Genomic DNA, 13,061 nt, shown 5'->3' with positions numbered 1-13,061 from the left:
ACGTCCTGTGGTCAATCTTGGCGGACGTTGGTATGCTAGCCTGTCCCATGGTGGCAACCACGTCCTGAGGTAATCCTGACGACACTAGGTTCCAGGACTCAATGCCACACCATCCGGTTGAGGGCCGTAGAATTCAAATGGAAGAATGGCCCTTGAGACAGCCAGTCTGATTGGTCTGGTAGTGCCCCCGGTTAGCCTACCGTGAGGCACCACAGAACCGAGTACCACAACATCCTCGGCCAATTTGTAGCGACGAGGATGGCGCGGCCGCAGTCGGTCTTGATCTAGCGCAGTACTCTGGGCAACAATGCCAGAGGTGGCACCTAAGGTAGCTGGAACTGCGACCAATGCTGAACTAAGGCGTTTGCCGCCAGAGCTTGATGATTGTGAAACCGTGCCATGAAGCTGGCACATTGTTGTTGTGCCGTGACGCCATTAGATCGACGTCCGGCCTCTGTCAGCGGCGCCAGATCTCCTGAAACCCGTCCGGGTGAGGAGACCATACTCTTTCGGCCACACCTCAGCGACTTAGGAAGTCAGCTTCCTAGTTTCCACACTTGGGATGTGAATTGTGGATATGGTGGATGCCGTGTCTTCCACCCACATCAGAACCTGCCGGACTTCCTGGAAGGCTTGCCGGTTGCGCGTTCTTCCTTGGTGGTTGATGTATGCCACCGCTGTGGAGCTGTCCGACTGAAGTCGGATATGCTTGCTTTCCAGCCGCTGTTGGAAGGATTGTAGGGCAAGATACACTGCTCTGTGTTCAAGAACATTGATCTGAAGAGTGGACTCTTGCTGAGTCCACGTACCCTGAGCGCTGTAGTGGAGAAAAACTGCTCCCCACCCTGATAGAGTCGCGTCTGTCGTAACTATCGCCCAGGACGGGGATAGGAAGGACCTTCTTTTTGACCAAGAGGTGAGAAGAAGCCACCACCGTAGAGATTCCTTGGCCGCCTGAGAAAGAACGACGACTCTGTTGAGGGACGTCGACTCCTCGTCCCATTGGCGGAGAATGTCCCATTGTAGTGGACGCAGTAAAACTGCGCGAAAGGAACTGCCTCCATTGCTACCATCTTACGTAGGAAGTGCATGAGGCGTCTCAATGTGTGCGACTGGTTCTTAAAGAAGAGCTTGCAGCCCGTAGTGAATGCTGTTTGTCTAGCGGCAGCTTCACTATCGCTGAGAGAGTAAGAAACTCTATGCCTAGATATGTTATCGATAGGGTCGGGGTCGGATCTGACTTTAAAAAGTTGATGATCCACCCAAAACTCTAGAGAGTCTCCAGCGCAACGTTCGGGCAGTGTTGGCATGTTTCCTAAGAGAGTGCCTTGACAAGTAGATCGTCTAAATACGGGACCACAGAGTGACCCTGAGAGTGCAGGACTGTGACTACTGCTGCCCTGACCTTGGCGAAGACCAGTTGGACTGTCGCTAGCCGGAAGGTAGAGCTACGAACAGAGGGTGTTCGTCTCCTATAACGAAGCGTAGAAACGCTAGTGCTCTGGATCAATCGGCACGTGTGGATAAGCATCCTTGATGCCTAATGATGCTAGGAAATATCCTTGGGACCTTGAGGCGATGACATGGCGGAGGGATTCCATCCGGAACCGCCTGGTGTCCACGAGCTTGCTGAGCATTTTTAGATCCAGAACGGGACGGAACGGCCCGTTGTTATAGGTACCGCAAAGAATTTGGGGTAAAAACCGTGACCTTGTTCCTGAAGAGGAACGGGGGTCATCACTCTTTCTGCCTATAGAGTGCACCCTGTTTGCAGAAGAGCAGCGGCCCGGCCGGGAGGTGGAGAAATTCTGAAGAATCGAGTTGGAGGACGAGAAGTGAGCTCTATCCTGTACCCGTGAGACAGAATGTCTCACACTCAATGGTCATTGACCTATGGCAGCTAAATATCGCCAAGGCGGGAGAGCCTGCTACCGACCGAGGCCGCAAGTCATGAGGAAGCCGCCTTGGAAGCGGGTTTTCAGACTGTCGCTTTTTTGGGCGAGACTGAGCCCGCTAAGAATCTTAGCTCCTCTGATCCTTTTGAGTCCACATTGGACGAGGAAAAATGGGACCTGCCCGAGCCTCGAAAAGGCCGAAAACCCCGACTGCCTCTTGCTCTGTTGGGGTTTGTTGTGTCCGGGCTGAGGAAAGGATGAATCCTTACCCCTGGACTGTTTGATGGTTACATCCAACGCTCACCAAACAGTCGGTCAGCAGAAAAAGGCAACTGGTTAGGCAACCTTTTTTGGAAGCAGAATCTGCCTTCCATTCACTTAACGAGCAGACCAGGCTCTGCTTAAAAACACGGAGTAGCGGAGGCTACCGCCGCACGGTTCGCAGAGTCCAGGACAACCTGAATCGCGTAAGAAACAAATGCAGACATTTGAGAGGTTAAGGATGCCACCTGCGGCACAGATGTACGTGTAACCGTGTCAATCTGTGTAAGACAAGCTGAAATAGCTTGGAGTGCCCCAAGGGAGAGAATGCCGGAGCCAACGGTGCGCCGACAGCCTCATAGATGGCTTTCGACCAGAGATCCATCTGTCTGTCAGTGGCATCTTTGAGTTTGCAGTTCCATCTCCCACTGCAACTATGGATCTAGCTACAAGCCTGGAGATTGGAGGATGCCGCTCGGGACATTGGGTCCAGTCCTTGACCAAGTCAGGGGACAGGGATAACGTGTATCCTAAGCCGTTTGGAGAAGCGCATATCTGGATAAGCGTGGTGTTCCTGGACTGCCTCTCTGAAGGCAGAGTGGTCCAGAAAAATACGTGAAGCTGACTCCTCCACTGGAGGAGCTGTGAGAAATAACCCACATTCTATAGATGGACGCTATAAGATTATTTACTATGGCGTCACAATCAGGTGTATCCAGATTGAGAGCGGTCTCAGGATCAGAATCCTGAGCCGCTACTTCCGCCTCATTACACAGCGAGTCCTTCTGTTAGGACCCTGATGAAACCGAGGCCGCTCATAGCGAGCCCACTTAGGCTGTCTGGGACTGACGTCCGTGCAGAGCCGTGACTCTGGGATGCGTGTGACATTCCCGGAGCTGTTAGTTATTCACACTGAGGGGGGCCATGGATCAATGATTCAACAGTGCCCATATTGTGAGAGACATGTCCGGACTGCTAGGCTTCTAGTATCATAGCCATAGTCTCAGAAAAACTGTCAGTAAATACTGCAGACACCGTCCTCATCCCCTGGCCATTAGTGCATACAATGGGAGTCTATGTACCTGCCGGCCGTATAGCCGTACATGCTGTACCAGCTGTATAGAAAAACATGTGGTTCTGCACCTTTGTTTTACACAGAGAATATGCTGATAACTCCTCCGCATAATCCAGGAGGGTATATACAACGTGCGACCAAACAGTGCAATGTATATAGTACAAGCATATCTATAAGTGCACTTCTGCACTAGTGGGGTTAGCACCACAGGTGCTGCTTAACGCCTATTGCAGCGATTGTGTGACTATCAGAATGCCAGGGTCTTCCACACTTGTCTCTGTATCGTACAGAAACTGACACTAATGGCTGCCGGTGTCCTTGTAGAGAAGGAAGCCGTGGGCGTGCCTGAGAAAGTGCGGGAATCCGGATTCACAGTGCACACAGTGAGAGGGGTGGAGTATGCAAAACATACTCCAGCTCTCAGCTCTGCTCTATGCAGCGTCACGCCCCTACCCTGACTGTCAGGGCTGTGGGCGGTAACGAAGGGAGACTAGGCCCAGAAGCCGGGGACTCGAGTTAACAGCGCGGCCGCCGTAAAAGCGCGGGCCGCGCTGAAGTCCCCGGCGCACCACAAGTGCCAGCCGCGCCGCAGTTCCAGCGGCCGGCGCGACCGATTCATAGAAGTGGCCAGCGTCCCGCCCCTCTCCTGACTGGCAGGTCTGGGGGCGGGAACGAACGGAAGCAGGCCGCAAAAGCCGGGGACTCTAGATATCAGCGCGGCCGCCGTAAAAGCGCGGGCCGCGCTGAAGTCCCCGGCGCACCACAAGTGCCAGCCGCGCCGCTGCCAGCGGCCGGCGCGACCGATTCCTGGAAGTGGCCAGCGTCCCGCCCCTCTCCTGACTGGCCGGTCTGGGGGCGGGAACGAACGGAAGCAGGCCGCAAAAGCCGGGGACTCTAGTTATCAGCGCGGCCGCCGTAAAAGCGCAGGCCGCGCTGAAGTCCCCGGCGCACTACAAGTGCCAGCCGCGCCGCAGTCCCAGCGGCCGGCGCGACCAATTCCCATAAGTGAGCCTGCTTCAGCAAAGCTGAATGAGGCCATGGCACAGGCGCCGCAGCGCTGATGTCCCCCGGCGCACTACAACACCCAGCATGCTGCGGTGTGAGCGCCAAATGCACGGGGACACAGAGTACCTTGAGGAAGCAGGGCCATGTCCCTGATGTACTCCGCTCCATCCAGCATCTTCTCCAGGGGCTGTAGATGGAGCACGGTCTCAGTGCCTGGAGACCGGTAAATCCCACTTCACCCAGAGCCCTGTAAAAAGGGATGGGGAAGGAATCAGCATGTGGGCTCCTGCCGCCGTACCCGCAATGGGTACCTCAACCTTACAAACACCTCCGACATACAGTGGGGTGAGAAGGGAGCATGCTGGGGACACTATATGTGTCCTCTTTTCTTCCATCCGACATAGTCAGCAGCTGCTGCTGACTAAAAAGTGGAGCTATGCGTGGATGTGTTGCCTCCTTCGCACAAAGCACAAAAACTGGTGAGCCAGTGATCCCACTGGGGGTGTATAGCCAGAAGGGGAGGGGCCTTACACTTTTAAGTGTAATACTTTGTGTGGCCTCCAGAGGCAATAGCTATACACCCAATTGTCTGGGTCTCCCAATGGAGCGACAAAGAAAACTTGATAGTAAACAAGGTGTTTTTTATTCTGTAATAAGGTTAGCCTGATGATTACATTATACTACAAATGATATTTGGGCTATGGGGTCAGGCCGCTGACCTCTCACGTGGCAGAGCTCCTCTTGGCTGTAATATCCAGCAGTGAAATTGTTACCAGTCCTGCATTGTGGAGGTTTATGGTGGGGTGGCGGGAATGCCCCCTGGTGATTGTGTGAGGAAGGGGCTTTGTATGGCTTTATTTCTTTACAGAAACGTTATTATCCCTGGGAAGCAGGCTGGTGATTACAGTGCGTGCAGAGTATTGTTTCAGGGTTCTGGACAGACCGATATTGCTACACAAACAAGTTTTCATCCAATTGAGCGGAGGAAGAAAAGAAAAAAAAAAAATCAATATGTGGCTGCCATATTTCAGGAAAAAAAAAATCTGCTGAGTCTAGATTAACACTACTGTGTGAGCGAGTGTGACCGCACGGAAAGTATAATAATAAATCATTTTGATCTCGTCATTATGGATTGGAAACATATAGGATACATGTATACGAGCAGGCACTTTACATGATCTAGCACATTCTCCACCTGGCCTGATGGGAAGGAAAGCACAACTAAACCCTCCATCCACTATACAGAGAAGACGACTATACGATAGGAAAAGTCTGTAATAAAAATTACCTATACAGTGCTGGGGAGACGCAGACAGTCTCTCTCGGATGGTAGCAGATCCCTAATCTCAGCTCATCGACAGAACAGCAACAATGGCTCTTCTTATGATTAAATCGGCTGCTTTTTGCAGCCCCCTGTATTGGTAGTCGGCTGTTCTTTGAATCGGGTGTCAAACCTAGAACCAGCTCAAAGAAGGTGAAGTGCGCCGACTCCATGTGATCAATTGTACTAACGTCTTTCAGACACAAGTACAATTGAAGCCCTGACCGTTGGGAGTTCTGAATCAGGGTGCCATCAGCAGTGTGATCAGGTCAGCTAATCACACTGCTGACGTCACTCCTTGTTGCCGCATAGGCAGATGAAGTTTGGTGTGGTAAGTGCTCCAGTGGAGCTGAAGACACTGAAGATTTACTGTAACTACATGAAGAAATTTAGGTGAGAGAAATGTATACGGACACCGTATGGGGAGCAAAGGGGAGGAATTTGAGGACACAGTATAGGGAGTGAGAGGACAGGATGGGTGCAAATACTGTATAAGAAGTGAAGGGGGGAGAAAATTGAGGCCAGTATCAGTAGCGAGGTGGTATATTTTAGGACACAGTATGGGGAAGGAGGGGGATGGAATGACTGCAGAGGTAGTGAGGAGACTGTGGGATGAGAAATGCGAGGGGGCACAGAATAGAGACTGGGTAGTATAAGGGGGTGGTATGGAGAAGAAGCAGCACTAAGGGGGGGGGGGGCAGTGTGAGGCCACAACAAGGATGGGATAGTATGCAGAGGAGGGGAGGGAGTGATAAGGGGACATAGTATAGAGACTGGGCAATACAGGGGGACACAGTGTAGAGGACAGTGTGAAGATGAGGCCCAGTATGGAAAGGAGAGGGCAGAGTGAAAGGTATGTACCATAAGAGGGCCGTGTGCATCATATTGTGTGCAGGGAACACAATGAGGAACATTTAGTTAGGGCCACAGTATAGGGCATATATTTTTATTCAGGAGTATTATAATAATTTAGCTATTTTTAAGGGTATCGTGCCGGGATGTGCTGTACAAGAGGAGAAGATGGAAGTCTGCGGAGACTAGCTGGGAATGTGAAAAGTCTAATGGCATCTGGAAAAGATGAAGAAAAGAAAGAGCAATTTCAATCAGAGACAGCATCATCTATAAGGTACCTGGATGTAAATGATTATTTGTGATACTGTTTGGGGTATGGAGTACCAACCTGAATTCTTGCCCTGAGTCTCAGAAAACCTACATAAACCTCTGCTTTATGAGGCTTTTCACACCTCTTTCTATTTGCGGACCATGAATTTACAAACATTCACAGTGACATGTCCGGTTTTGAATCCTAGTCACAGATCTCAATCAACTTTGGGCTCGATTCATCAATGATTTCACACCAGAACATAAATACACAAAATTTAGCTGTAACTCTAATCTAAAAATTTTGCAACTTTTGTATTTTCACTCCTGTTTCTCCCAACTTTGACAAAATAGGTAGATTTGGGGAAAGATGACGCACAGGGACACAACTTGTCTAATTCATGATTAATTCTAGTGTTCCGTATACCGGAAAACTCACTTCCGTACCTTACTGCAGTGAGACTTCTGGCATAGAGTACGGAGGCACAGGCAACTCATCAGATGCTCCAGATTCATTAACAGGTATATATCTATTCATGAATCAGGAGTGTCGGACTTCAGCATGACTCCTCATCAAGACCTACGTAAACAACTCCGATACACCGTTGGCTTCAGGATCTCTTTGCCTACATCATGCTGCTCTCAGATGAGGTAGCAAAAATCTGCTGACAGATTCCCTTTAACCATTGCCTTTTTTTTGAATAGTTTGTTTACCTGTGTAGACAAGCCAGAAAATGACCTTCCATGAGATTATACATAGACAATCGGCGGTTATTTAATGCTCTGGATCGACCCATGCAAATGGGGCATTAGAAACCTAAATTGCGGTCTTCGGCTGACTTTCCTTTAATGTGTATTGGCTCCATTGGATTCTTTGGCTCATCAGGGGATTGTCTGAGTGGGTGGACTTAAGCGGGCTTTACACGCTACGAGATCGCTACAGCGATCTCGTTGGGGTCACGGATTTTGTCCAGCCGCTGTAGTGATGCCGTTGCGTGTGACACCTATGAGCAATTTTGCATCGTCGCAAAAACGTGCAAAATCGCTCATCGGCGACATGGGGGTCCATTCTCAAATATCGCTACTGCAGCAGTAACGAAGTTGTTCCTCGTTCCTGCGGCAGCACACATCGCTCCGTGTGACACCGCAGGAACGAGGAAGCTCTCCTTACCTGCCTCCCGGCCACAATGCGGGAGGAAGGAGGTGGGCGGGATGTTACGTCCCACTCATCTCCGCCCCTCCGCTTCTATTGGGTGGCGGTTCAGTGACACTGCAGTGACGTTGCTGTGACGCTAACGAACCGCCCCCTTAGAAAGGAGGCGGTTCGCCGGTCCCAGCGACGTCCCAGGGAAGGTAACGTAAGTATGTGTGACAGGTCTGGGCGATGTTGTGCGACACGGGCAGCGATTTGCCAGTGTCGCAGAACAGATGGGGCGGGTACGCACGCTAGCGATATTGGTACCGATATCGCAGCGTGTAAAGCGGCCTTTAGTGTTGTAGTGGCCAAGTAGAATCATTAAAAGAGGTTGATTATCAGCTGTGTTGGCCAATCATTTTGCAGGCCACACACAAATAGATCTGGTGACAGTAGCTTATGTAGCCTATCCTGCTGTACGTAGCCTGGCAGCCATTACAATACTCAAAGATCAACCAGGATGGACCAAAAAAAAAAAAGACGCTTTATCCTTTCCCGGGATGATCCAACAGCTGCCGTTCAGTGATCTTGTGATCTGTGATCCCATTGTTAAAGTACGCTTAGTCATGATCTTCATATACAAGTTAAAGCAATAACACATTTAAAGGTTTATCACAGACAGCTACAACCAAACACAAGATACCTAGGCTACATTATGTGCTCGGGCCAATAGTACTACCCCCTGGAGTACTTGCCAGCTTCGTTTCCCTTCCAGTTGAGCAATGTACAATTTGATCAGTAGCTCCGCCAGTTTTATATCGCCTTTTACCATCATATGGCACCGGTGAAGGAAAAAAACATGCAATTCCAAAACACATTTGCCATATTTTTAAAACACTGTATACCTATGCCCTTGAAACTATATACTTACTTATACACGGTGCCTCCATTTCCATGGCCAAGAATATCACGGTTCTGGATGTCAAGTTCATTGATCTACACAAAAAAAAAAAAAATTAAATAAATTAATATACAAAAAATCTTGTAGAAAAAAAAAAAAAAAAAAGAACACTACATAGTATACTTATTTTGGTCATTAAAGGAGTAAAAGAAAATTTGTGCCTATCAGAATATATGATGAAATAGGTTAAAGTGCAACTCCTCAATACTTTATTATGACCTGGAATCACTCTCTGCCATGCGCTGTCCGTATTTGCACACACGGATTACTTCTAAGGCATCGGACTCTGTTCACATTGCAGAGTCCCACAGGCAACCTGGTCTCTCAAGTGCTCAGCTCGGCTGGATGTTTGCGGAGTTGTTTCACTGCTCCCAGCCGTGCAGGGGTTAATTCTTTTTGGAGCAGTGTGTTGTGAGCCAGGCTACCGATTTCCTTCCACACCTGGTCTCCTCCTATTTAAGGCTGGGGAGTGTAGTATGAGACTGACGAAGATAGTTTCTGCTTGCAGTTGCGATATCCCGATCCCCGTGGTGATCCTCCGTTTGGTGATCAGCGATTTATTATCTGCGCTGTATGAAAGTTCCCTGGTGTGACTTACTCCTTCCTCTTTGCTATATTCCCTCGGGTGTCTTCTTGTCTTTCCTCTGTGGATATTCGCGGTGTAGTGAGTCTCAGTTTTACCCCATTGTCTTTGTCTTGTGGGAGGTGTGTTAGTTTGTGTCCTGCCCTACCCTGGGTTGGGGGTGCGGGGGTACTAAGTCAAGGCCCGACAGGAGACAGGGTCAGGTCGGGGACCCGGACCACCATACCATAAAGGGTACCTCCGGTGTGAGGGTGAGCGCATGGCTCCCAGTCTTAGGGTCAGCATAGGTCCCCTGGTGTCCCTTTATCATCCATGACACACTCTTTTGCACCCGGATAAATGTATTTTGTTTGCCCATTGTTGCCCTTTATTTCTGCTTACATATTACAGGTTGCCATTTACACCAGCTTTAAAGACGACGTGTCACCAGGTCAAAAGTGGCCACTATTTGCTCTTATTTTATTCCGGCTGCTGCCCTAAGTATTCAGATTTAGTTTTATTTTTAAAACCGCCATATGGTACCAGAGGTATGGGCCTTTTTATTTAGTGCTAATGGCCTGTACATGGGGTCGCAGATCACAGATTCTCTGTCTTTGGGCTGCTCTGCATTATTACCCTCTCAGTTTTTCCCCCTTGGTGAAGACAATAAAAATTAGCACTGAATATACAGGCCTGTATCTCTGGAACTATATGGCGGATTAAACAACAAAAAAAAATCTGACTGCAAAATAAAAGCAAATATTGGCCACTTTTGACCTGGGGACAAGTCATCTTAAATGGTTTGAAACCTCCAGGCTGCTGCAGAAGAGCCATATGGAGAGCCAGCTCTGCGGACATATAGCCACTGTGGCAAGTAGGAGATGGTCCTTTATGTGCACTAGATGGGTAATAACTTTGTATTTGGGAAATATTATGTGTGCAACCGAGACAGTAAAGTGGCAAAAAAAGAATATAAAAAAATTAAAACGCTTAAGTACAGAATAGAAGGTCTAGAAAAAAAAAGATGGACTGAAAATGACGAAGAACGGAAGCAGGAGTGAGGGAAGAGTCAGGCAGACGTGCGCAGGGGAGACCGCAGATGGGAGACGTTGGAGGTGGTGCGAGTGAATTAAGAGAGAAATGAAAACGGAGAGAGACAGACAACATGGAAAATGAGTGACAGAGGAAGAACGTGTCAGGCTTAGGATGTAAAGTGTCAGCCAAAAGCAACTTGGGGCAATAAACAACACAGGGCCCAGGTCATTTCAAGTTCAGCTGCAAGAACAGCAAGATCAATACAACATTTGCCGTCCAATTTATAAAAGGTGATACCAAGGGACAGAGTGATGGAAAGTTTAATGACAATTTGTTTGCCTGGGTCATTTCATTAAAGTTTGATAAAAGGTGTCAGGCTGGGATGATATATCAGGGGTGCGGGGGGGTCACACCGAGGGAGGGCTGATGAGGGGGATCTTCAGCGACTCCAACGGACACTAAGTGACTGGGTTAGCCTGTTTAACACGTTTTCAGGAGAGCGTGTGAAGGTTACCGCACATCCACCAAGCCCCACATCTCCAGATATAGAAAAAATATATGCCCCCAGCCTGATTTAATTAACCAAACTAAAAATCTTCAGCTCTTTAAAAGGGGTTTCCTCAAAAATCAATACTGGTCACCTACCCCCATTGTTCATGACAAAAAGGGGTCACGTGTACTCCATTAAAATGGAGTACCGGAAGCAGATATGTCTGCCGCACCAATCCTGTTATTTTACTTGTTTTGGAGTAGTTGCCACATAATTGGTTCCTTTACTTAATGGATCCATCTGCATTTACCTCATAATGGCTATATTGGGTATTTGTCTCTTATATATTCCATTCAACGTGTGTAGGGCTGAGCGCTGAACTCGGCAATATGTGGCATTAGGCTAGGTTCACACTTCCGTTAAATTGTATCAGTCACAATCCGCTGCTCTGGTAAACAACGGAATCCGTTTAGCGGATTCCGTTGTTCCCATAGACTTGTATGAGCGGCGGATTGTGACTGATGATGCTGCGTTGCACCCTCTGCCCGACTGATCAGTCGTGGAACGACTGACTGCCAGGCGTAAGGAACGCAGCCTGTAATGTTTTTTGAGCAGCGCAATCCGTAGGATTTTGCTGCGCATGCTCTCTCTGGCTCCCTGCACACGTAACCAGGATACACATCGGGTTACTAAGCAATGCGCTTTAGTTAGTTACCCGATATTTACACTGGTTACGTGTGCAGGGAGCCAGCGCTAAGCGCTGTACGCTGGTAACCAGTGTAAATATCGGGTAACCAAGCAAAAAGTGCTTTGCCGTTACCCGATATTTACCCTGGATACGTGTGCAGGGAGCCCGACACTTCCCCGCTCAGCTCCGCCCCCTCCCGCACTCCGCATGTGTACACATACACACACACACACACACTCACTCACCTGTCCCCAGCCCTGCAGTCTGCACGGCACTGCCGTCCTCAGCGCCATGGCCCTGCTCCACCCATCCCGAACTCCGCCATCTCGCGCTCTGCCCCCCGCACACAACGAAGTTCGACAATGAATTCTGTTCTTTGTCATCCGTTGTACAACGCATCAGTCACATGCGTCAAGCAACGCATGTGACTGATGCAAAACAACGGAAATGTGAACCTAGCCTTAGACGAAAAACCTGGGTAAATGCCCGCTGCAAATAACTTACTAAAGTTGCCCAATCCCCATACAACGCATGTAAAAACTTAGCAGCCACCAACAAATTAGTTGCATTAATCTTATCACCCAGAAGTTCATCAAAATGGGGTCTGTCACCAATTCATGAGAGACACAGGTATAGAGAAAAAATGGTTACTTCATCACGGCCTTGTAAAAACAAGGAAAATAATTAAAACAAAACAAAGGAATTGCATGTTCCTGGAGATACAGTACGAAGCAGAGTTCACAAGCACAGTTATAGTAGTAACACGGACTATACCAACTGGTCATGGGGGGAAAAAAAAAAAAAAAAAAAAAAGGAGGACACCATCACCAGCTGCCAATTTCTTGAGGAGGCAGATGGTCAAAAATCCTTGAGCAACTGCAAAAGACCTGCAAAAAGATTTGGTGGCAGCAAACAGTGAGGTTTCAGTTGACACAGTAAGGTCCTTAATGAATGTCTCCTTTCCCAGACTTCGGCTACTTTCACACTTCAGTCTTTTTTTATCCGTCACAATCTGTTGCCTTGAGAAAATATGATATCCTGCAAAATATTTTACAGGATTCTGTTTTTCCCCATAGACTTGTATTAACAACTGATTGTGACTGAAGGCCTTGCGTTGCATCCGCCGTGAGATCGAACAGTTGTGGAATGACTGACCGTTGGGCGGAAGGAACTGACACTAACTTTTTTGGAGCATCAAAAAAACGCACTGCGCAGGATTCCGTCGCAATCTGTCAAGAGGTATAATGGTTGTCTATGGTTCAGGATTCCACCATAATCCGTCACACGACGGAATCCAGTGCTGGATTCCGTCATGTTCTACTGAGTATGCCCAGCATGTCTGGCACTCCCATTGGGCTGTCCCAAAAACAAACGGATCACGACGGATCCAACGTAAAACAAACACACAATGGATGTAACGGACGCGACAAATCAGTTTTTTCACAGGATTCCAGTGAACGGAATCCTGTGAAATAACTCATCCGTTGCATCCGTTGACTGCTAAAAAACGACGAATCCGCCGTTCAGTTGCA

The 13,061-nt window shown here is 48.7% G+C and overlaps 1 protein-coding gene across 1 annotated transcript in view; it reads right to left on the bottom strand.

The window, feature by feature from the left end:
• MAP2K5 (mitogen-activated protein kinase kinase 5) overlaps positions 1-13,061 on the bottom strand; it is a 217,208-nt gene that overhangs the window by 131,862 nt on the left and 72,285 nt on the right. The window contains exon 8 of the mRNA XM_075346067.1: positions 8,725-8,789. Within this exon, the coding sequence (XP_075202182.1) occupies positions 8,725-8,789 (65 nt within the window). The remainder of the gene's footprint in view (positions 1-8,724; positions 8,790-13,061) is intronic.

Source organism: Anomaloglossus baeobatrachus, chromosome 4, assembly GCF_048569485.1.
Source record: "Anomaloglossus baeobatrachus isolate aAnoBae1 chromosome 4, aAnoBae1.hap1, whole genome shotgun sequence".
Taxonomy (NCBI): Eukaryota; Metazoa; Chordata; class Amphibia; order Anura; family Aromobatidae; genus Anomaloglossus; species Anomaloglossus baeobatrachus.
This window is presented reverse-complemented; position numbering and strand designations above follow the sequence as displayed.